The sequence below is a fragment of the Leiobunum rupestre genome, chromosome 6, assembly GCF_980474605.1.
Source record: "Leiobunum rupestre chromosome 6, qqLeiRupe1.1.hap1, whole genome shotgun sequence".
In the NCBI taxonomy this organism is placed as follows: domain Eukaryota; kingdom Metazoa; phylum Arthropoda; class Arachnida; order Opiliones; family Sclerosomatidae; genus Leiobunum; species Leiobunum rupestre.
The window spans coordinates 563,287-589,994 of NC_143389.1; the positions used below are offsets into that span (position 1 = coordinate 563,287).

At 33.9% G+C, this 26,708-nt stretch overlaps 1 protein-coding gene across 2 annotated transcripts in view; it reads right to left on the reverse strand.

The window, feature by feature from the left end:
- Positions 1-276: 276 nt before the first annotated feature.
- LOC149937634 (uncharacterized) overlaps positions 277-26,708 on the reverse strand; it is a 58,297-nt gene continuing 31,865 nt past the window's right edge. Inside the window, exons 4-10 of one of the 2 annotated variants that reach the window (XM_090178339.1) lie at positions 21,462-21,565; positions 9,484-9,517; positions 6,031-6,367; positions 4,195-4,412; positions 2,411-2,536; positions 2,280-2,328; positions 394-662 (exon numbers count right to left, since the gene is read on the reverse strand). In XM_090178339.1, the coding sequence (XP_090034465.1) occupies positions 523-662; positions 2,280-2,328; positions 2,411-2,536; positions 4,195-4,412; positions 6,031-6,367; positions 9,484-9,517; positions 21,462-21,565 (1,008 nt within the window). In that variant the 3' untranslated portion in view covers positions 394-522. Of the gene's footprint in view, positions 663-2,279; positions 2,537-4,194; positions 4,413-6,030; positions 6,368-9,483; positions 9,518-21,461; positions 21,566-26,708 lie in introns of both variants that reach the window. The other variant, XM_090178338.1, reaches the window with a different exon arrangement.

The following is a 26,708-nucleotide window of genomic DNA, read 5'->3' on the forward strand; positions in this document are numbered from 1 at the left end:
AAATAGCGCGATTTTCTCACTCTTTGTATCAACAACTATTCACTGAAGAAATACATACACCTAATCCGGTAAAGTGAGAAAAAAATTACGATTGTATTTTGGAATTTAAGAAATTCATTTAATATTTTTTGTAGTAATGTAATCCAGTAAGAAATTAAAACATTTCACAAAGAAATCTCAAAATCTGACAAGAAAATGGAAATCCAGTTAATCCTGTACACATTTTTGTTTTTAAATGCTATAAATAGTTTCAATTTCATTTCTATACATGTGTAGAGTGTAATTTTATTTCTATATAAAGTTATAATTTATTTTAATTTCATTGGTAAACGTGATAAATTTGCTTAACCATATTCTCAAAATAATTGTAAACTTAATACGACTTAACACTGTTTCAGGAGGTGTGTCTGAAACAATGATGCTGGATGATCCATCCTTAGTTGAAGTTGTTGAAAATTTGACAATAGACCATTTCAACGATGAGAGTCGCCATTGATAGGATGATCCCGCTTAGCCACAATTTCAAAATGGGCGCCAGGAAATGAATAGTCGTCTCCTTAAGACGAGCTGCATTGGGTGCTGGATTTTTAGATTTCGGATAACGAGAGTAAAAGTTCCATTCATATAGTTGCTTTTGCACAGTTTCCACGTAACGAGATACTCTGAAAAAAAAGTGTTACTCAACACGTCATCAGTGCCGGAAATTTAGGGCATGCAACTGCCTATACGGTCCCAAGATGTTTTGGGGCGCAATTTTTTGAAGAGTTTGAGTTGAATAATTTTATTTTGTTGCCTGTCAGATCGTAACTGGACGTTACAACGGAATGCTGTGATAGTCATGTCTTCAAGTGGCAGAGTCAGCCAATGATCGGGTTCACCTCTTGGGCGAAATAGCTACTTGCTGCTTTTATAGGTTTTTTGCTAGGATCCCTCAAACAAAAACAATAAACATGTTTAAGCATTCTAATCTTCTCTGCTTTATCATGAGGATATATTTTTACCTCCAACTAATCTGACATTCTACTTAGGAAAACCTTTTAAAAGAACCCCCTCCCCTTAAATTGATTTCATACCACTCCTTTTACATAGAGTTATCTCCCCACTGGTTAAATAGGTTTTTCCCTCGAGATATTCGTTTTCCACTTCCCATAAGAACTTGCTGAGGTAAACCGTAATAGTAAGTGAAGGCACCTGACGGTTGGCTCGCGTGGCATTAAGGGCTTACCGCCACCCTCCTACGCATTGTAACCGGGCCATCTGTTACTTGATCACGCACAAGCAAAATTAATTAAGTGGTGCCTTGGGTATTAGCTCTATTTAAAAAAAATAAAAAAAAGTTAATTAAAAAATATATGTAATGTGATTAACCATAAGTATACAATATTGTGGCCTTAACTGATACTGGTTTAATACCGAAAAGAATCTTTTTTGTGTCAGACTAAACAAGAAGAAGTAGTCGTTTGTGTGGATGGTAGATCGGACTCACGGAGGTCTTAGCTAAGTATGCAGTGGCGTAGCCAGGGGGCACAGCGAGCATAGGACCCCCCCGAAACATAGGGTTGTATATTAAAATTTTGTATTTTTTGTTTCATTTTATTTCCTTGTGTCCCCCTCCTTAAATCAAATCTTAGCTACGCCACTTAGTATGAATTATTCAACACAATGAATTTAAAAACGAGCAATAGTTTGCACTTCAAACTTGTTTTGGTAGAAGTTTTTTAATTCCAAAATCAACGTTACCTGGCACCATGGGCAATTAAATATAAGTCTCCTCTAGTTATTTTTACTATAGCATATTTAAATTCCATAAAAACATTGCAAGCCTCGGTTAATAAGAATGGTTTATTCCTAGCCTTTTGACAGAAACGAATTTCTGAAAAATTAACGTGACCAAAAACTGATTTAATTAGTTAATTAAACTTAAGTATAGGACAAAGCAAGGGCGTGAGAGTGGAAACAGACGTATAAGGAAGTAGGTGCGAACGTAATTACGGAAACAGCTAGGAGCAAGAAGCGTTTCCCCTTTTGGTTTAACACTTTAATGACGAGAGAAGTCATTATTCCAAAAATACACGGAGTTTGCCAAAATGGACCGAAAGGCTTGGAAATGATTTCGTGTTTATTTATGAATGTTTTAAAAATTACAACTTTAAATATTTTAGTTAAGTTAATTTTGAAGATAAATCAATTAAAAGTAGGTAACTCTCCACAAGTTGACGTACTTTCCGCGTTTGCCAGCAGATTTATCTGTGGTATTTGAAAATTCTAAATCCACTCACCGATAGTCCACTTCCTCCTTAAACCACAGCGGAAGTCGCCGAGAGACCACTACCACAAATGACGAGAATTGGTATTCAGCTTGGCTTCGGTAAATATTTTTGCAAAGATTCTGATTAAAATAATTCAATACATAATGCATATCGTCCATAGATCCATATAGAACCGCTTGACTATTGACGATGCTATCGAGTTTGTGATCTTCAGGATCCATTAACTTCTTCAAAAAAGCATCGGTGGCCGGGTTTCCCACCTGCGCCTAATGCAAAATATGGAACATGGTCAGTGGTACTTTAGTTCAGAATGTGGATTCATAATTCTATCCAGATATCGACTGCTAGCTTCTTGCTCTAAGCTGAGATAATTCAGTTTTATAACTTTATATTTAATTTTTAAATGCACGATGCCTGCATGTAAACGGATTGCTTAAAAATCTGAATGTAATTTAAAGATAAAATTTTTTCCGTTTATTGGTCTAACCTTAATTTGATTTGAAAAAACATATGATTGTCGTATTTAGTAGTTCAGATCATAAAAATTAAAAGCTTTAGCCAAGAAGACTTCAATTTCGTAGTAACTTAAATATGCTCTTGGTTTGATCGGTATTTAGTAATTAATTTTTGCCAAAACATAAAATATTTCGTAGTTTTAAAAAAGTGCATATACTTTATAATTTACAGTTATAAAAATTGAAATAATAAACCACTCAATGTACGTAATAAGAATTTGTAAAAAATTAAAAAAAACGACAAGTTTCGCGCTATATACAGAGGCATCATCAGGTCTGGTAGGGGACGTATGAGTACAAATTTAGAAGTTAACTTTTTTGTTGTCAACGAAAAGGTGTCTGATATTCGTTGTTGCGTGGGTGCGACTATTTAGAAATAGCGCCGCTAAACAATGATGGACGACTATCGCCATCTATCGATTAGATAGTGAATCTCCCCGTATGTGTAATGATGTTAAATGCCGACCAATTAAAGCCAAGCTTATTTAATATTAAAAGGTATTAAATAAGCTTGGCTTGAAGCTCGCCAAAGATTTTAAATATTTTAAATAGACATTTTAGTTATTACGTATCTTGTTAATTTGATTTAAATAATTTTTATTATAGTATAAAGCCATGTCTGAAAAAAAATTATAGTTCAAGGCTTTAAAAGTCGCTTGATGACTTGGGTATTAGCCTAGCTGATTATTATTATCTCAGGTAAGTGTGATTTCGAGTAAAATTTCCAAATAATTTAAAATAGTGTATTTATTATTTTTGTTAACAAACGAGTAATAATATTAAAGTAACCACTCAAAAAAATTCACATTTCTTGATATGCCATGTAAAAATTCAAATTTCGACTGAACGGGAAGTGATCTGAGGTATTCTTGCAGCAACTGTACTATTTCGCCTTACTTAGCCTGCAACTGACAACTGCCAGTATAATAAGAACTTGCGCGCTCATAAACATAATACACTATACAGTTAATCAGACCACTTCACTGTATCTTACTAATTGTCAGTAAGAAAATTACATAGTGTGAACAGAAATAATATAAACATTTGTTAAAATTATTCTGTTTACGCCAAACAATTTTCTTGCACTACTCTTGGAAAGTTGGGAATGCTCAAGTGTCAAATCGTGTTGGAGTAAAAAACATTAGTTGAGATCGATTACAGTAGACTTTTGTTATGATGTAGTGGGATACGCGACGATATAGAAATAATTTATGGACCGAACTAAAAATCGAAACTAACCGTAAAGTTTCCGAAATGGAACATTTTAATTTTAGTTAATTTTTAAAATTTTATGCGTCTTAAAATTATCGCAAAGTTTAAAGAAAGCTGTTAAAAAAGATTATGTTTTTATCATTTACAATAATCGTACACCTTTTGTCAGTAGAATTGATAATTTTAAAAAAAGTTACCCAAACGAACAAATCCGTAATGCTAAAGGTATATATAAATTTTATGTCTGTCGATGAAATAAGTTCGTGGATGGTGTCAATGTGCGTCACTTTGAAGAACGCTATTTCCCCTTTCATATTGCAAAGATATATTTTGTTCAGAAAGAATCCGCAGGCCAGCAACCAGCTGCCGACAAGAAATCTCCCAGACATCATTTGCAAATTCGACTCTTCAAGAGCTAGAACAAAGACGAGCAGTTGCATTAAACGATCACCGTCATTTTAACTCGATTTATTTTATAAGGTTGTTTTATAGACATTAAAAAAAATTTAGAATTTGATACACGAAAATAGACAGCAAAACAAGAAATATCTTTAAAATGACTTTACCGATATTGAAAATCTTAAATATGCAAAAACTTTATAGATTGTTGTAATTTATAGAATTTAAAAAAAATACATGGACAACCAGTAGAGCAACCCTATTAAACATTTTAAAGAAAATATCTTTAGATAATTCTATAAAATAATAAATAGCGTATAGGGGACCATAGACATTATATAAATCTCTATAAAGCTTTACAGACTACTTTTTTATGATTCTGTAAGGGTTCTACTATCGCCAGAGCAGTCACGCACGGAATATCAAAACACAGCAAGGTTGTTCATTCTTTTCTAAGACTATAAAGCGCATTTTAAAAAAATTACATAAATCGTTACTTTTAAAATTTTGTTAAATATAGGTGCAAAAATGTTATAACTGGTAAAGGTTTTCACATTTATGGAAAATAAAAGACGGTGGTGGTCAGACAACCGGGAAGTTGGCCCTTCAAATCTTCCTTGTTTTACAATTGAATCTGGATTGTTAGGTAATACAATGTATTTAAGATATGAATTAAATTAATATTTGGGAAATGGACGAATAATTAAGGTATGAGTTGGCCCAAAGTAGGTTACACCTTTTTGTTTCAAAATAAAGACGATTTATCAACTATCACATATTTACGAAAATACCAAAAGTCGTCCGCACTGCATTTAAGTCGGCTGCCGACAGAGATCATTAAACAACTTTACAACCAATTACATCCCCGAGAAACCTGACGGGGATATTTTTAACCTCAGGCAAATTTTTATTTTATTTTTTTGTTTATTTGTATTTAGTTTACCAATTAATCTGATACAATTTAAAATCCACTAACAAAAATAAAGTAAACCCACCTAGGATGATTCAAGCTACCTGGAGTTGTTATCACACCTTTTAGGCATGGCAGCAAAAATTCATTAACATAGCAAAGTATCGCCATTTATCGTAGAAATTTTTCAATTTCAATTGCTTTTGGCTGCTAGTTTTTCTGTTCGTTTATTTCTAGTCTCGTGTTTCCCGGGAATAGACAATGTACATTTCGTTGCTAACAAAATAAGTCCTATTAAAGCAACGTGGTTTTTATATTCGAAAACAAGCAGACGAATTTAAATAAAAAAATTATTATTATGTCCACGATTCCGGCTCAAGTTGTATTGCCGTAGAGAGAGAGAAGGGAGCCCGTAGTGGTGGAATACACCTTACTATTCCAGAGTATGGTTTGTTTTCATGTTCCTAGAACCCACATATAAGCAAAAGCTAGAAGGTTGGGATTCACAATTTAACATGCAAAATACACGACTTAAAAAACAAATTGTTCGAATTTAAAATATAAAAACCTAGAAACAAAAATCTACATTAAGTAATTTTTTCATAATTATATCGTTAGCAACTAACCAAGATAGAACTTTCTATTTAAACCGAGAACTATGACGTTCGTTATTGATTTCAGATGGCATGCAATTAAACATAAAAATCTTAAAATTCATACGTACGGTTCAAGAGGAGATGCGATAAGTAGAAGTAGCAGCTGTCCAAGAGACGTTTCGAGAAAGTGTCCCTTCGACCATTTCCCGCAATTCGAGTGACCACTCTTTTAGACTGGAATGCGAAAACCGTGAAGAGCGAGATTATAAGAAGAGATAAAAGAAGAATTGACCAATTGGCGTTTCCGAGGGTTTCGTCGGGCAATAGAACCTGGCTGCTTTCGTCCGGTTCGTCTAAACAACTGTATATTTGGTTGGCGAAGAAATCGTAAGGTTGGGTGTAGTGCCACTTTTTCTTTATTTTGTAGTCGCTGATATTTATGAACTCCACTTGAACGTAGTGTTTCTGTTCAAATATAATTTTCTTTTCTAACTATTGCCATGGTATTTCATTGTTTTACCAAGAAATGTTTTTGAAAAAAGGCCCTCTTTGTGACACCGAAAACCAAACTCAAAAAAAAAAACAAAAAGGTAATATCAAAAACAGATTGTATTTATATGTATTTTGGGATAATTAATATGTCGCGACCACCGTCGGGCAGTTTAAATGATTTTCCCCTGTCTCGGGCGCAGGGGCAGAACAAAACGCCACCGGCGTGTGAGTAAGTCACTACGGGTGAAGTTAAATTTACGGAGGCAATTAAATTCCGGACGTGAATTGAGAGTAGCGCTTAAAAACTCTCGATAAATTTTCATTAGATCCAGATAAAAATAATTACCTTCTTGATCACATCAAGTTAATAAACTTTATTGCTGAGAATAGAGTTGTAAGTGAGAAAATAAGAAGTTTGGAAAAATTTCTGGAAAGAACCGAGGCCTCTTTTACTGAAAATGTGCCATATTTTATCAAGAAGAAAAGGAAATTATGTTATTCCGTGATTTGCCTAATATTGTTCGATAAATGAAATGGATCAAAGTAAGCCAGTTTTGTTTGATTTGGCTGATGCGTTTTCAGGTATTTCAAAACCTTATCAGATCTCGTAAAGTAAGTGTGACTTCCGAAAACCTTGGAATAAATCTTGAGCAATAACTCACAAAACCTAAAAGACTAGGAATATCATAAATACATGGTCATAAATCTTAAGTCGTTTTTGTAAAAATTTGCATTTGTTTACATTTAACGAGATATTATTTTCTTGCAGTAGAGTTAAAACTTGATGCAAGGCTTCATCATGTTGAGTATCATTACCTCCAAAAACCAAGTGATCGTCGGATATGTTTAGTGATTGTGGTATGCTTTGAATTAGAGATCTGATAATTTGATGAAATGCTTCAGCTGCAGAACAACAGCTGAAGAAAAGTATCATATATGGAAACAGTATTATTTCGTGAGCCTTCATCCAACTCTAGCTGATGATAGCCTTTATTGAGGTCAAGCTTTGAAAAAAAAACTTTCGCACCCTTTAGTTAGTGTATGACACCATCAATAATTGGTGATACATGTCTCACGAATAATTGCATGATTAGGAAGGCGCAAGTCACCACAATGTCGTATCTTGTTTCCTTTCAAGAATAGAACTATTGGTGATACCCAAAATGTTGGTCCAGTTACATGTTCGACTAGATCGGCAGCAAGAATATCCTTTAATTTCATTTCTAAGGATTCACTGAAGTTAAACTGAATTCGTCTTTGGAGTTGTGCAACCGGCTGAATGATTTCGTCAATGGCCAGCGTGATTTTGACGTCCTTGACTTTGCTGATACTCTAGAATAAAGTATAATTATTTTGGATTACTTCATGATCGGTTTAAAGATGAACATTTGGGTTAAACTCTTCTTGTAATTGCTGGCGATAGCTGTCCTCTGTCATTTATGACCGAAAATCGGCTGAAGTCTGGACGTTGCGCAGTGACACCTTTGCCTTAAATCCTATTAATTTGAGCTGCGTTGAAGAGCTGTACGGAAATATTTTCAGATCAAAGGGTTGAAGCGGTGGCTGGTGATGCAACAATTGATATGCAATTTCGTTGAGGATATTAACTCTTGCCCAAGTGTCATTAACAACTTAGTTTTGATGTTTCCAATATTTGTTCGGTCTCTTCATCGTCCCTGGAAAAAGATGTAGTTTTCACTGCACGCCGACTGTTGTACCGCTTAACACTCATTGAGTAGTTCTCTGTCTTGGTAAGTTCATTCGGTTTATTGGGAAATCGACACACACTTCGAAAATGATTAACTTTCCGACAGTTGAAACAGGTTTTGTCTTTGGCAGGGCAAGGTTTTTTATCTGGAAGCAGAAACGATACACCACAAAGGCCACAGGTTTTAGGTTGGCTATCTAGATCGGTTGGTTTTTGTGTACAACCTTGATTTGTGCGTCGATTCTGATTAGGGAATTTTTTAGCCAATAATAAGAAAATAAGCATCATCTTTGGCGGTGGATTCTTTCTTGATGAAGCTCGCTTGTGTTTCTGAATTTGCTAAAAACGTCCAAATTCGAGCAATTTATCTAAAGTGAGAGACGGATCTCTTAAAGCTTTGCTTCTCCATGTTTTGGAGACACAAATTTAAACAATGTGACGTTTCAGCTCTTGATCAATATCATCAAATTAACAAAGCGAAGATAGAGATCGTAACCAAATATGATATTCATCGATAGTTTCCGTCTAGAGTTGCTTAAACTCGCGGAATTTGAATACATCAAAAACCACATTATGTTTAGGTGCAAAATAGCCAGTTGACGGACATCAGCGGTTAAAACAGATGCAATAAGGTAATAGTTCAACTTAAGACACCATTTTTTCCAAGATGCGTTAAGATTAGCAGTGTGAGTTCTATCATCAAAATTTTATGTACCATATTTGGACCTAAACAAAAATGGCGGCAATGGTGATCAGCGATAAACGGTGATGATGAGCACTTGTAGCCGTCAAAACAAGAACGGAGGCAGCGAAGATCGATAAACCAAAATTCCAGCGAAAAGTTGAGAGGACTGAGAAAACGCAAAATAGCCCGTACGCAATTGCAATAAAAATTACATAGCGCGCCTCACTCCGTCCGCCCGGTACTCTCTTGTCTAGGAATCAAGGTTACGTGTATAGAAAGATATAGCGTCATTACACGGAAAAGCGAAATTACAAAAACAAGGACTAGAGTTTCGGTTACAAGTGTCAATTTTACAATGTCACGTCGTGGGAAAATGCGGGCTGATCCAATGGCTGAGCAGAATTCGAAATGTAAACTGTGGGAATTAAAAAGGGGATGTGTAATATGAATCGTAAGAGCCAGTGTCGTAGCTTGAATTTCGTCAAAAGGGTGGAGTCGTGGTAAGTGAATGTTAAGACTGGGTCGATAAGAGAGTGAAATTTATTAGAGTTAAAGACACTCCGAAAGATAGGGTTGGTCCCGGAACCCCCCCACCCTTGTCTACGCCACAGGTAAGATCCTGCATACCAGCGCTACCGGAAATATGGAAATGACTCTTACAACATGAAACTTAATAAATAAAAAAAAATGTCTTACTTTACTCTTTTTATTTCCCCTGTTGTACACCAATCTGTAACAAGATGACGTGGCGGTTAATAACAAAAAGTTTTGTACCGAAAATGCCACAAAAATAACTGCTTATACCATGAAATTATTCAAATAACTTATGAATTAGGAACTGGCTTTAGCACTTTCAGGATCACTTCGTTTTAGGGTTAGGACTTAACGCCCTACCCCACTAACATTGCGACTAAAAACTATCATATTCTAAAACCTTCAAGTAGATTTTCGAATTACTTTTATCATCTCCCTTTAGAGTGTGCGCAATTTTGGTAAAAGTTGGACCCCTTGCTTCACTCAGTTTTAATCTGTCCCATTTAATTTTAAAATTTATCAATTTCATTCGGTTTCATTTTCAGGTTTTTAAAAAATTAAGTTATGTTTGGTTTAGAAAAATTAATTCAATTCTTTTGGGTAGTCGCAGTGTTTTCATTAAACCCTTATACGTTTTTGATCTGACCAATTTGATGCAGGGTGTTTCAAAAGATAATGCTAAACATGAGTTTAGAAGTATACCGGTTTTTGTCCCATTTTCCTACAATGAGGAAAATTGGAAAAAAATAGGGATACTTCTCAACCCACCCTCTACAACTCCTTAAAAGTTTGCATAACATTTTCAAACACCCGGTTAAAACAATTGATCAAACCATCCAGATTGTTTTTGTTCAATTAAAACAAGACGTACAATGGTCCGAATACTCACAATCCTCCTTATGTATTAAGTTGGTTTGACACAGTACCTTGCAACGAATGGTACCGTAAAATATAACAGTTTCGATAAATGTGATGTCACCCTTATTTGTAATTTCTGGGCTTACGTTAAAAACAGCGCATACCACTGAGATAAGTGTCCCACTTATTTGTTACTTTTGGTCACATGTTGCAAGTGAGGCGTACTACTCCGATAAGTGTTACACTTACAAGGAGACGACCCGAGGTGGTTCTCACCGATTTTGTTCCAAGTTGGGGTATTGTTAGACTTAGATGTAAAATGAGACCCGTTAAAGGGAAAAGTTAGGATGAGCTTTCCTTTTGTCATGGCAACCAAAAAAGTTTTTGACAACATAAAATGAGGAAAAGTCTACGTAAAATAACTTGCCCCCCCTTGTGCAAAACTTCAATAAATCAGAAAAAAAAATATTTTTAAAAAAATTAAAAAAAAATTAAATTTTACATTTTTGGGTTACTTTGGACAAATAGGGGGGGGATAAAAACCATTTTGAGTGAACTCGAGCTTATTAAAATAAATACGTCAAATTTTAGGTATAATACAAAATATTTGTAAAACTTATGCCGTGATAACTGCCATATATATTCGCCGAGAAATCTTTAAATTTCTACATTACATTATCTGAACGATGTTAACAGATATTTAGATTTCGATAGAAAAATGACGCCATTTTATAAAATTGCGGATACAAATATAAATCATGGTGCAAAAAGGAACGTAATTTGTATCCGATTAACCTGAGATTTTCTACGTTACATTATCTGCCCGAATGAATTTGTTCTATAGATTTTTTTAGAAATCTGACACCATTTTTCAAAATGGCGGATATAAATAAAACTAATCGTGCGATAAGTTCCGTAAATATTCGTCGATTATTCAGAAATTTGCTACGTTTCGTTATCTGCTTGAGTTAATTAGACCTATGGGTTTTCCAATAATAATCCGACGCCATTCTGAAATATGGTGGATATAAATATAACTTATGATGCGATAACTGCCGAAATTATTTGTCGATTTACGGACCGAAAAATTAGCCCCTTACGCTGTAATAGAAATCTGACGTAATTTTTCAAAATGGCAGATATCAATATCTCATAATGCGATAACTGCCGAAATTATTTGTCCATTAATTTGAAATTTTCTGTTTGCAAAATAGCGCATAGCAATATATCTCTTGATGCGATAAATTTCGTATTGTTATTAGAAAAATTATCGGAAAATTTATTTAAAATGGGTACATTTCGGCCAATTCAAATAATATTGTGGAGTAAGTTCTTATATCATTGGGTTAACTGAAATAATTAAGGTTATTTTCAGATTAAGGGCCCGTTCCAGAGGCGAAATATCTTCGTTAAAAGGGCTTGTCTAGTTATTTACCGAAGATTTTCAAAAACGCGTTCCAAAGATATTTTAAAGAAACAAAATGCTGGGTTATTGAACGAAATACGAACTGGAGCTCAGAAGCTTCCGTTAACACGTTCGGAGGCGAAAATAATGAAAAAATGGCGGTGTATTTTCTTCGAGCTAACGTGATCAAACAAGGTGTAAACAATATCGAAACAGATGTCCTGCTGAAAATAATGTATCGTGGGTGACCCAGTACTAAGGATTGATTATAAAAAAAGGATTTTGGCACTTCCAATCAAACATATACCTGAAACCGCGTTTATAAAGCTACAAATGGGAATGGCCAAGGCCCGAATTCAAGACACCCCATAGATTCTGCTACGCAGGTAAGAATTCGTTCAACATTATTCTTATTTAATATTAAAACGAAAAGAAGAAAGAACGATCTTTTTTTCGTTTTGATATATTTCAAATGTGCTCTGGGAGCAATTGTATTGTAAAATAATCTTATTATAGATCCTCATAATCATGTGCTGTATTTCTTTTGGAAGGACGGAAATTTGTGATCGACACAAAACTGTCAAGTTGAGTGTTTGTCGAATCATTCACAACATCAGTCAAATTATTTTTTGTATTACACCTTAAAAAAATATTTCAATTCTTAAAAGAGAAGTATTTATTTATTATTGTAGCTATCATTTAAAATGAAAGGGGACACATCTCCATTTTGACCTGATACCCAATGATAAAAACTCCCAAATATACTTAATGAAATGTTTATTGAGCCCCTTACTACTTTTATGGGTAAAAATTACCGAAAGGTAATAGCCACCTTTGAAAAATACCCTATTGAAATTCAAATCTACCGCCAAACTGTTATTAAGAGAAAAAACCTGCATGAAGATGGAGACAGCTCCGTTGGACGATGGGTCAGCTGACAATAGTAATAAGTAATATTCATTAAATTTATATTAAAGTTGTAGACATACTGCTGGTAAATGTAATTATGTTTCAGGGTTATTAATTATTCGTTAATAAAGGCGAGATCACTGTAATAAAATTTTCATTTTCCTTTCCAGTCTGAACAAAAGAGTTTTGTATGACCAACAGAATTTTATTCCTATTTACCAAATTACTGGAAAAAGTGAGAGAAAATTGCGCATTTCATTAAGAATCATTTCCTTAAGCTCTTTCAATCTTTCTTGATTATTTACTACAGACAGAGCAACGTGGTCTAATGTTTCAGGAATGCTAGTAGCATTAGGTTTGGAGAACACGGATATGATGTTTTTATGGCTTCTTTTATCATCTTCTACAGGTATACCAAATTATTATTTAAATGAAAATAAATTTCAATCTATTTTTTCAGAGAATGTAGGAAAAGATATACGTTAACAATACCAGTTTTGGATTTTTCTTGTACCGTTGGCCTAGGCGGATCTGAAAGTGGGTTTTCAGTACTGCGTTTATTTAAAAAAATGTAACTGAGCTATATCTGCTAGTAAGTAATACATAGTTTTCACCTAGGGGGGTTGCCAGATATCCCCTATTCCGCTGATTCTGGTAAAGTGCTGCCAGGCATCGTTTGAGTCAGACAATGCAGACGATGTTTATAGCTAGATCGGCAGACTGCCTTATTTTGCCGCGTTTTCCCTTAGCGTCCAAGGCTTAGTTAACAGTTGGCTACGTTTTGCTACAGTTTAGTGTAATTTATTTATAAATATGGTTGTTTGTTCGGTTTTAAATTGTAAAAGCCGCAGTGAGAGAGCAGAAGGTTTGTCATTTTATGTGATTGCTACTGTAATTACCAATCAAGGAGCCTACGTAAAACAGGCATCTACAAAATGACGGAATGCTTGGATTGCTGCTTTAAACCTGGAAAGGTTTTCTAGACCCGATTTTAAAATACAAAATTGTAGTCGACATTTCATATCATGTAAATAATTTTATTACTGAAGCAAATTTAATTATTTTTCCTAACACTATTTCTCCTTAGGCAAACCATCTCTTTTACACGAAGAGTTACACCCTGATTGGGTTCAATCACTCAACTTAAACTATAAAAATTCCTTTAGCACTAGTACTCCGCAATCAAAATTAGCCAGGTATAACAGAGTCCTGGATCGACCCAAGAGAAAACGAGTTATGGACAGTGAAGATAAGCTATCTTATACAGATGAAAGCACTTCTTTTACTGGTACTAGTAATGAGAATGACAAATCAATAGGATTTGACGAAGCAGATTGCATGATTGTCAACGAAGGCATTGGGATATCAAACAAAGGTGTTGGTACTTTTGATGAAGACATTGGCACAACTATCGCAGATGGAACTTTTGATGAAGGCATTGGGAAATTTTCAGTTGGTTAGTTGCGTCAACATTACAAGGGTTAGTTGTTTAATTACCTATCTCAGAATTAATCTAGAAAGCGTTTTTGCTTGTCTATAATAACGGCGAAATTATTTGAAAGAAACTACTATTACACAATAAAATTTTATTGTGTAATAGTAGTTTTTTCAAATAATTTCGCCCCTACCTATCTCAGCATAAGATGGGGAACACTGGCATGAAGATTCATTTAATCCCAGCAAACACAAACACGTCCTATGGACATCCGATAAACGTCACACTCGGATCTTGCCTTCGTCCGTAGGACATCCCAAAATCCGGGGTTGACGTCGGTTGGACGTTAAAGGACGTCCAAATGTCCGGTTTGTCTATAGCCGTAGTACGTCCCGGGGACGAGTTTTCGGACATCCAACGGCGATTACGGCGGTCGTCCCCTGGATGTCTTTCTATAAAACCTAGAGATGTCTTTAGACCTTTAATTTGGTTCAATCATAGCTCAATAGGGATAAAACTAGGACGTTCATTGGATATCGTATTCTGAACAAATAATTTAAAAAGCCAAACTTGATATTAAAATTTTATTCAAAACATTGAAATACAAGATAATGGAAAAAATCCAGCAACAAGTGTACAATTTGAATGTAATAACACGAACTCTGCAAGTATTAGCAGTTAACATATAAATTTCGAACTAAACAATTAAAAATTAAATAACCTTCCTTATACAAATGTAAAAAACAAAACAATAAAATTAATTTTTAAATCAGAAGCAAAATAAAACTAAGCCATTTAATACTATTCCTTAAAAAAAATTAAGACTATCGGATGAAAAATGTACTCTAGAAATAACTGTTTCTCGAAGCTTAATCTTAATATTTATCCAAATCTTACTTTTGGAATAACAATTAAACTATATAATATATCACAGTATAAAATAAAGCTTTAGGCGAACCGTCCAGTGAGAGTAATGCATAATTAACTTAAAAAGTTAAATTGAAACATGTACAGGTCCAAAATGAACTTTAAAAACAGCGGCACTTCCCTAACATTCGGAGAATTCAACGCGAATCTTACTTTTGGAATTCCAAATTCAATATACAAAATATAACAAAATGAAATAAAGCTTTAGCTGAACCGTTCAGTGAGAGTAATGAATAATAAACTTAAATTGAAACATGTACAGGTCCAAAATGAACTTTAAAAACAGCGAACCTTCCCTAACATTCGGAGAATTACACGCAAATCTTACTTTTGGAATTCCAAATTCAATATACAAAATATAACAAAATGAAATAAAGCTTTAGGCGAACCGTTCAGTGAGAGTAATGAATAATAAACTTAAAAAGTTAAATTGAAACATGTACAGGTCCAAAATGAACTTTAAAAACTACGAACCTTCCCTAACATTCGGAGAATTCAATGCAAATCTTACTTTTGGAATTCCGAATTCAATATACAAAATATAACAAAATGAAATAAAGCTTTAGGCGAACCTTTCAGTGAGAGTAATGAATAATAAACTTAAAACGTTAAATTGAAACATGTACAGGCCCAAAATGAACTTTAAAAACAACGAACCTTCCCTAATATTCGGAGAATTCAATGCAAATCTTACTTTTGGAATTACAATTTAACTATATAAATTATCACAGCATAAAATAAAGCTTTAGGCGAACCGTTCAGTGAGAGTAATGAATAATAAACTTAAAAAGTTAAATTGAAACATGTACAGGTCCAAAATGAACTTTAAAAACTACGAACCTTCCCTAACATTCGGAGAATTCAATGCAAATCTTACTTTTGGAATTCCGAATTCAATATACAAAATATAACAAAATGAAATAAAGCTTTAGGCGAACCGTTCAGTGAGAGTAATGAATAATAAACTTAAATTGAAACATGTACAGGTCCAAAATGAACTTTAAAAACAGCGAACCTTCCCTAACATTCGGCGAATTACACGCAAATCTTACTTTTGGAATTCCAAATTCAATATACAAAATATAACAAGATGTAATAAAGCTTTAGGCGAACCTTTCAGTGAGAGTAATGAATAATAAACTTAAAAAGTGAAATTGAAACATGTGCAGGTCCAAAATGTATAGACTTTGATCAAACATATTTTCTTCCTACCTCTGTAAAAATCGAGTTAAAATCATTTAAAAAATCCAACAGTTTTTTAATAAAATACTTATTCTTATGATATATTATCAGCAATACTAGAGATTACTATGTTATAATCTTTAACGTTTGTGTAGAACGCATTATGTACTTTATGGTGACCGATTCCAAACTATCGAGTAATGGCGTCGTACAAAAGAAACTACAAACTGGGCTACCAGATATTTTAAAAGGACTTTAGCGCGGCCAACTTAGATCAGCTTTTTCGCAGTAATTGGCTGTGATTGTAGAAATAATTCATCAAATGAAAATAATGGAATTAAAAATTAAGAAAATAATAATATAAAGAAATATAAAAATTAAGAACAGAAAAAATTAATTAAATAATTAAGTAGTTTTGATTTAACACGTAATTTCATTAATTCACGTTAAATAAACTCGTAAATTTAAATAATAATATTTTTAATAAAATTAATATTTTGTGGTTCATTAATCATTATCAGCTCAAATACAAATACAGGTGAAAAAAATTAAAATTAATTGCTGATAAACGCACATCTAGATAGCATTGATGGACGAAACATTTCGGACGAATAGTGGAGATCCATGCGACGTCGATTGGGCTGAATATCGGATGTCACGAAATTGGTTCTACGAAGACTAAAATGGGACGTCCGTTATTCCTCCCGTAGGACGAATTTTGGACGGGACCAAGCTGGGCTCTAAGGACCATGCTGGGACGTCCCAGGGACGATTTGGGTTTGCTGGGATGTCTTAAAAGTTTCAACATTACAAGTCGCAGAATCTTTTTGCTGCTTTAAACCTTTCCAGGTTTAAAGCAGCAATCCAAGCATTCCGTCATTTTGTAGATGCCTCTTTTATGTAGGCTCTTTGATTGGTAATTACAGTAGGAATCACATAAAATGACAAAGCTTCTGCTCTCTCACTGCGGCTTTTACAATTTAAAACCGAATATTGCGAACAAACAACCATAATTATAAATAAATTACACTAAACTGTAGCAAAACGTAGCCAACTGTTAACTAAGCCTTGGACGCAATGGGAAAACACGGCAAAATAAGGTAGTCTGCCAATCTAGCTATAAACATCGTCTGCATTGTCTGACTCAAGCGAAGCCTGGCAGCACTTTACCAGAATCAGCGAAATAGGGGATATCTGGCAACCCCCCCTAGGTGAAAACTATGTTTACATCTAAAGTGAGTGTTTCTAAATATACCCATTTCATTGACAATATCTTGAATTGTCAATCTTTGTTGCCGTTGTATTGTCATCAATATGAAAAGCCTAATTAAATTTCAATTGAATAATGATACCCTCTTCTTTCTAGAAATATTTTACGTCTCTCTGAAGTCAAATTAAAGGGAGCACTACCACCCACGCTCGGTGGAGTACTCATAAGAGTAATGTGAAAACGCCCCGCACTTGGTGTACCAATAAAAAAAACAATTGTTCTCGCTGGTGGTGTGTGAAACTGCTAGCGCTTGTAGAAGGTACAAGCTTTTATGTTTATTGTTTCAAATTGTAAAGTATATTTAACAACTCAAATTTTATATTTTAAGGAAATGAAATGCAGTTTGATGTACTTGTTTCTTCATTGCGGTAGTACTCATGCGATTGTCAACACCTGCTATACCACGAATCATAGTTTCACCACTCTATCCTCAGCCGCTTTTATGAGCCTTATGATAGCTTGGGCCAGTTTCTTTACTATGTTTTTAATTTGTAGGCCAGTTCTTTTGGTCCCCTTACCACTTCATTTGCCATCTCTTTCCACGCTTTTACTATATTTTCGAAGGCTTTCACTATTTCTATAACTCCGTTGACAAAACCAATTCTAGCTTCAAGCACAGCAATAATTGCTTCCTTTTGCCTTTCGTTCAACCGGGGTTAAACTTCTTTGCTTTCCCCATTTTTAAAAAAAAATTCGCCTTTATGAATAATAAATGTAAATATTATGTAAAAACAAACTTAAATAACCAACAAAAATTGTAAATATATAAATAAAATTTAATAAATATAAAATAACTGATAACTAGCCGAGAGTACGAAGACGAAAATTGCCGTTGTTTACAAGAAAGAAATCAGAGACAACGCTAAGGCTTAACTGAGCGATTGAAGTGACCCGCTTCCAGCCGATATTTTCCGGCGTTTTTATTGGCTCCAGACGGGGGCGGAGCTTATTTAAAAAAAGCGAAATAACGGAAGCGGGAGTTAACGAAGTCGCATTAAAATGTCTGTGGAACGCGTTTTCTTAAGTCTAGTCTGGGTTTCGTGAAATCGGTTTCGTTAATTTAGACTTAACGAGACTTTTGAAAACGTCTCTAGAACGGGCCCTTAATTAGGAAAGGAATACATTTAGGTAGATTCGTTTAATTTGGGTAAATTGAAATAACATTAAATTGGTTTAAATTACATTGTTGACATTCATATAAATTGGCATAAATTCAAACTATATATGGTGTTTTTAATAATATTTAGTAACTTCAAATAATATTAGGCTTATTCAAATAATTTTGTTTAATGAGTAAATTTAAATATTATTTGGTTAATTGAAATAATAGCGGGCGAATTTCAATAATATTGTGTATATTTGAAAAATATTGGTAAAATTCCAATTATATTGTGCAATTCACGTAATTTTGTTTACAGTCTATTAATTTTCACTATACACTCGATGAAAGAGGCATGTTTCACCTTTGCCGCAAGTGATTCGATTTCGTGTAACCGATGTAACTGTTTTAATTGTTCTCAATAATACCGTTTTTATGTTGTTGTTTTTTTATTATAAATCAAAAAGGAGTCGAACATATTTTCATTATATTACACAAGTTAATATTATATATATTTTCTAATAATACTAACCGGGGTACGCAGTATTATCGGATTAATAGCAAACATGTTATGGCACGGTGATCGATTTTTAGCCACCATTTTTTAAGATGGCTGGTTTTGAGAGAACGTAGATGACAACCCAACGTACAAGAGGGTTCCAATTATCAACTTACTTTTATTTATGTCCAGGTCAAATGCTATTATTTCTATACTCATTCAAAGTTACTCTCCCGGGATCAAACTTAAAGTGATTGGTTAAATATTATTTCAATTTACCAATTTTATATAATATATTATTTCAATTAACCAAATATTATTGGAAATTACTCAAAATTGATCGAATGTAAACCAACTTGTCTGAATTGGCCTAAAAGTATTTGAATTTACTCAATATTATTCAAATACACAAAATATCATTTCTATCAATGTCTACAATTGAACTAATTTAATAATATTTCAATTAACCAAAATTATACCTTAATGATGAATTCAACCATAATTATATCAATTAATCCAATGATATAAGAACTTGTCCAATATTATTTGATTAAAATTTACCCAATTTATATAAAGTTTCCTATATTTTTTAATAACAATAACAATACGGAATTTATCGCACCAAGAGATACATTGATGTGCGTTATTTTGAAAAACGGCGTATTTCTTTCAAAAGAAATAAGACTCATTTACTCGGTCAGAAAAAGAAGGAAGGAAATTTCAAAATAGTTGATAAATTATTAGAAAATTTCACGTAAATCGACAAATAATTTCGGCAGTTATCACATCGTAAGTTATATTTATCGACCATATTTCAAAATGGTGTCGGATTATTATTGGAAAATCCATAGGTCTAATTAACTCGGGCAGAAAATGAACCGTAGAAAATTTCTGAATAATCGACGAATATTTACGGAACTTATCGCACGATTAGTTTAATTGATATCCACCATTTTGAAAAAAGGTGTCGGATTTCAAAAAAAAATCGATAGAACGAATTCTTTCGGGCAGTTAACGTAACGTAGAAAATCTCAGGTTAATCGGATACAAATTACTTAATTTATTGCACCATGATGACTTAGGCTTAAGGTGGTGCCTTGGGTATTAGCCTAGCTGATTATTATTATTATTATTATTATTATTATTTGTATCCGCAATTTTATAAAATGGCGTCATTTTTCTATCGAAATATAAAAATCTTTTAACATCATTCAGATAATGTAATGTAGAAACTTTAAGATTTATCGGCGAAGACATATGGCAGTTACCACGGCATACGTTTTACAAATATTTTGTATTATACCAAAAATTTCGACGTATTTATTCAAATAATCTCGAATTCACCCAAAATGGTTTTTATCCCCCCCCTATTTGTCCAAAGTAACCCAAAAATGTAAAATTTATAATTTTTTTAATTTTTTTTAATTAATTTTTTCTGATTTATTGAAGTTTTGCACAAGGGTGGACCCTTAGAATTGGAATTTTCGCATGTTATTTTACGTGGATTTTTTCTCATTTTATGTTGTCAAAAACATTTTTGGTTGCCATGGCAAAACGAAAGCCAGCGTAACTTTTCCCTTTAACGGGTTTCATGTTACATCTAGGTCTAACAATCCCCCAAATTTGATCAAAATCTGTGAGAACCATATCGGGTCGTCTCCTTGTTAGTGGTTTTTCTGGTCATACGACTTCGATCGGCCTTGAAAACGCGTGAGATAAACTTTCGGATAGAGCTCTATAAACACGCGGATTTACCAAGTTGCATTTAACGGTTTGGCTTATACGTTGTTGAAAATCCTAACTTAGAATTAACACTAATCAACGTAATTGCAAATCTAAGATATATGGCACGCACAGCTATTTAAAAATATTACTTTCATGGAAATAGGACTTCAATTAAGAAACAGTGTCAACACTTTTGGACAAAACATTAAATCACGAAAATTGGGATCCCGGATATTACCCCGAGAACTTAACTTAAAATTAAAATTTTCTCATGAAACCAAACTGAATCCTAACCTAACCAAAAAAATTTCACGTTATTGGATTTAAATTTTAAAACAAATCTCTACGACCCAAAGAAAAACCATCGAAAACAGTAAATTGGGCAAATTCCCAACTTCTAAGGCCCTGATTTCACAATTTATTAAAGGCTAACAATGGCGGGATGTGTAAATTCGAACATGATACCTTTTATCGTTCTAGCACTCACCATGAAGAGATTTGCGTGACAAGGCGGCATCGGCACCGGCAACACTGTACGCGAAACTAGTACACACAAATCCTAAGGAATGTGTGTAAGATCGATATTTATTCTTGTAGGTAACGTTTTCCTAATAAATGTTTTTCCAGTTTCCTTATTTTTCCCCCTCAAACTTTCATCCTACCTTGCTTCAGATTTTAATGGAACAATATAAAAAATAAACGAATATAAATTTCGCATGAGTTTTGATATACCATCATATCTGAATTCTATTTTAATCTGTTAAAATTATTTAATTTAATTAAGTATAAGATCCACACGTTAGATTATGTAAAAGAATCACAAATAATTACTTGATATTCGGGAGAGTTCGAAATACGTATCGCATTATACAATTAGATGCATTATACAAATCCATTAAATTGGTACGAACTTCTCTGAAATTTCGGGGACTCATCTATGAAAATGGAATTTAAATAAATAGCCAGAAGAACATGACGCACAAATCCCGGAAAGCGCAAATTATAATTTACTTTGCATTTACGGTCCCTGCTTAATAAGGGAATTAGGAGAAAAAAATATTTTCAAGATTTAAACACCAGCCAAGTCGGTAAAAAAAAGACAATATAAAAAAAACACTTTATATAGATGAAACAATTAGTTGTCAGTGAAAATCTGTGAGGAGGAAGATCATATTAATCGATCAAAACCTTATATAATTATTCAATAAAAACAATATATAAGTATTTAAGTTTGTAGGGTAAAGTGCTATAATAAATGCAGTATTATTTTTAATCAAGGAATAACACGAGAGTGATTGAGAAAACTCAAATTACCTCGGGCAGGAATAGGGCATCCAACGACTTCCTGAATAAGGCAAACGGGTTACCGATTCTCTTATCAGATATATTTTTAGCTATAAGCTAGTGATTTATTGGACAACCTGGCCCCCTTTTTACTCACCTACGGCTATTTGGTTTTGGTAGCTAACGCGGGAACAGATATAGAAAGCAGTTTTTTCCCGGATAGGTGCTTAGATATCTGTCCGTAGGAGTTAAAATGATAATATTATGTATTTCTGGTAGTAACAGGTAGGAATCGAATTTGCGAACCTTGGGTTACCTTCCCAACGCCAATACCATTAGACTACAAAGGTCACGTTTCTCTATTTAATAAATAGGGTTTATTAAAGGTCGATAATTCATGGTATTGTGTAAGAGCGTAAAAAAGGTTTTTGAAGGTATAATAAACGGAGTTTCTATTTACCCCCAACTTTCGGGGGAAAATAGCCTTAGTCTATTTCCCCTCTACTTTTGGGAGTAACTTGTGAAGGCTCAGGTGAAGGCTATTTACCCCAACTTTTGGGGTTTAAAGCAACGACCGGCTAATTTACCCCAAAAATTAATGATTTTTTGGTATCTGTGGGAAATAGCCTTTACCGCGCGTATAATGCTATTTACCCCCGCAAATCTTGGCTTGCATTATCAGCGATAGTTTGAACAAAAATAATTGAGAATTGAAATTTTTTACGATTATTACAATTAAGAGAAGAAACCGTATCATTACTTTAAAAAATAAATGTTATTACGCTAATAAAAGAGGAATTACACTGGGATCTTATGTATCGGTTTTGTCTGAGATTTGGTCAAGATCACCGTCGCTTTACGAGATTAGGTCCTTGGGTCAATTGGCTACTCGGGGGCAGATAAATTGGACATCCGCTTAATCTCACCATTAAAGATTGAACGGAAAATGATACATTCATCGATAGGACATGACTTCCTCTTCGCTGTTGCTTTATCAAGTTCGCCCTTGGGGTCCTTAAATTGGGAATTGCCTGCCTCACGTACTTTTAAAGATAGAAATTAAAATGATACACGAATAAATAGGATCGTCCTCATCGCAGTCGATTTATCAATTTGGGCCATTGTGGTCTCATAATTTCCATTATTTATATATCGCAACGCTAATGATAAAATATAACAATTAATAGGATATATTGTCTTAATCACTGTCGCTTTATGAGTTTGAGTCCTTGAGTCAATTTGGCTACTTGACGGGCCCCGAAATCGGGCATCCGTCTTTTCTTTCATTATGAAATATATAAAGGAAAATTATTTATTAATAGAAAGTATACGTCTTCCTCTTAGCTGTCGGGCCCTTATGGGTCCATAAATTTGGCATTGGCTGCCTTTCGTATAGTTTAGGACAGTTTATATTTAGGAGCTTGAAATACAGTCGTCTGTCACGGGTAAAGAAGGGAACCCGCATACCAAATAGGTACCATTACCCGCCCGAAATATAAAAAAAAACTGTTAAAAATACCCAACCGACCGTCAATAGAAATACCCTACACAAAACCGACCGGGTAAAGTCGATAAAAACGACACTCAACCGCGGGTATCCAAGGTTACCCGCGCATTATTTTTTCAATAGATTTACAATGAAAGAGTGTAGACCAATTTGATCAGAGTATATATAAAATATGTATAGATTGTTGTCGTCAAATATTTCTAGCTCAAAACACAAAAACAAAATAAGGAAAACGTCTGTAGATCATATAATGGGTTTTGAAGGGTACCCGCATTACCCACCCACCCTACGCGTACCCGCAGTACAAATTAGTCTACAAAAACAGTAAAACCCTAAATTGTGTCTACCCGCTTGCACCCACCAGCTTGTGGGTGGGTTTTATTGGGATTACCCGGTATTTTGAATGCTGTTTTCCACCTCTAGTCAAGGGAGATAAAGAAGTAACACTTTCTTCTTATCCTCAAAACTGATGAAAAAAAGGGTCAATTAATGATGGACCTTTACTTAAACTGGAACTTTAAGAACGACATATAAGTGCCGGATTAGCTTTAAATAATTTTTGTCGTGTATTTCAGTTTATGATTTTGTTCTAATACGGTTTTCAATCTTTTACCATATGGAATATTTATTTTAATTTTGAGTCCCAAAAAATGTATTAACCATTAGGCAAAGTAGGCACGTGCCTAATGCGCCAATTTTCTAGTAGCGTCAAAATTATGAGATCGTTTTTACATTTTCTCAAACAGCTAGTTTGAAGTTTTGAATTTTTTCCATTTCGGTAGGCGAAACATTATGTAAATATAAGTTTAAGTTTTAAGGATATATCCCCTAAAGAATCATATTGCCTGATAGCCCCTGACCAGTAATGTGTTTAAGAGATTTCTAAAAAAATCTGTTTCAATATTATCTTTAACGCGAAAGATTTGGAAAAGATTCTAAAATTTTCGAATCATATTAAAAATTTTCCATACATGTATAACTAAGTGTTATTCAAATCGTGAATATTCTATTATGGACGTTCTATCAGGGAACACTTAACAGAGGGAATAAAGCATCTCGATAGTTTTTAAAAGTTCTAGCGTTTATTGCTATAGCGCATGCGCGCGCTTTTAACCAGCACGTAGTTGTTCACGCGGTTGCTGTTATATTGTCGACTGTTTATGTCAGGGAACATTTAACATTTGGCGTTTTTTTAAATTTCCAAAACATTCATTTACGTAAAATCTTAACAATGTCAGGGGCAAACTGTTGCTACCGAGGTTGCAAAAACGACGTTCGATTTAAAAAAAAATATTATATGAAAGGGATATTCGTTCTCCCTTTCTCAAAACCAAAGAGAAAGATAGAACAATGTCGGCGTTGGATTGCCTGCTGTGCTCGACCAGACTTTCTTACTCCTGAGAAAATAACTAACAATAGGTATGTGAATTTGGAGATACATATATATGAAATAAAATTATATAATAAATGGGTTTTACAAATATTTTCATTGTTGAAGATACGTATGCTCTGTTCATTTTGTGGGTGGTGCTGGACCCACAAAAAATCATCCAGATCCTGTGCCATATCATGATAATTGCACTGACGATACTCATACCACTTGCAATCTTAATAGTTCCGTATTTTCTAATGAAGAAGAAATTAAAGGTGGTAATTTAAAAGCTCTACCATCTTTAAAAGATAGTGTATTGGAAAATTTTACACAGACTGAAACTGCTAGACCTAATAGCGATACTGGTGACACTATCATACAAAAATCTAATGTGGAAAATATAATGAGATTGGTCTCTACAGAGAATGATAATTATAATAATATTAATGACCAGCCATCGCGCGAAGCAGAAGATTACGTTGTAGAAGTCAACAAAATTGAAAATTCTTGTGAAACGGATACAAAAAAAAATTATGTTCCTCGTTCTTCCAGTACTCCCAGCATCTCATCAGATAACGTTAGGTCTAACATTCTATCATTTAATGTGAATACCACTGAGGACCTTATAAAATTCATAGAGTACCAGTTTTATGTAGAAGATTTTCAAGTAACCTGGACTATTTCACGAAATATTATTACTTTTGAGCTGAACATTTATAAACTCGGTACTCATCATATCACTGCTATTCAAATCAGGGTTTTAGTAAATATGAGTTACAAGATAATAATTTATGGTAGATCCCTAAACAACATTCAGTCCGAATTACAAATGGGATAATTTGAACAAAAAATTTGTAATTTAATTGATTATTTAATTTAATTGATTCATTTCAATTATGTAATGGATGTGGTGATGAAGTAAAAGATGCACAATTTACTGGACGAAGTGGCTTCAGAAACTAGTTCACCGCAGCACTACATTCTATTAAATGTGAGTTGCTTATTACAAGTGGAAAATATTCGAGATGCAAAACCTGCAAAACATTCAGAAAAACTTTGCTTGCAAAAATTAAAGAAACAAGAAGACCTGGTCCCAAATTTGGATCCCTATTAAGAAATGATATAGTTGCTACGCTTAAAGCAAAGAATATGGCATTAAATAAGAAAGTGCAACGTCTACAATTGGCTTTAAAGAAAGCAATGAACCAATTGAAGATAGCCAATGAACCAAATGAAAATATGTTATTGGGTGAAACCATAGCTGGTGATTCATTTTGTACAAAGGAAACCTTTTTACGTCTGTTATTGAAAGAACCAAATCTTCTTCTGCATACGAAACTTTACGTGAAATTCTACCTCTTTCTTCTCGGCGAACGCTGTTAGGCTACACTTCTGAATTTTCTTGCAAAAATGGATTTTCGAAAGAAACTATTTTGGAAATGAAAGCTAAAATAGATTTAGAAGGCTCGGAGGATTATAAAAAGGTACTTCTCTTTAATTGTGGACGAGATGAAAATAAAGGAAGATCTTTTATACAAAGCAAGTACTGGCGAAATAGTAGGCTTTTGCCACTCAAACGATTCAGGAGATATGTTTAACGAGGCTGAGAGAAAAAAGAATGCAATACGTCTACAGATTTCCCTATAGCAAGCCACGTAATGTCTCTGATGGTTCGTGGGTTGACCACTAACTTTAAACACACTTTTGCGTACTTTCCTTGCCATGAGATGAAAACCGAAGAACTATTTATATGATCATGCAAGAGGCAATTGAAATTCTAGAGTGTAATAGGTTTCAGATACTGACAGGAGTGTGTGATAAATCAGCTATCAATCAGAAACTCATTAGACTAAGTACACAAACTGAACCATACTCGAACATCCAATACAGAGCCAAAAACATCTATGCTATGCGA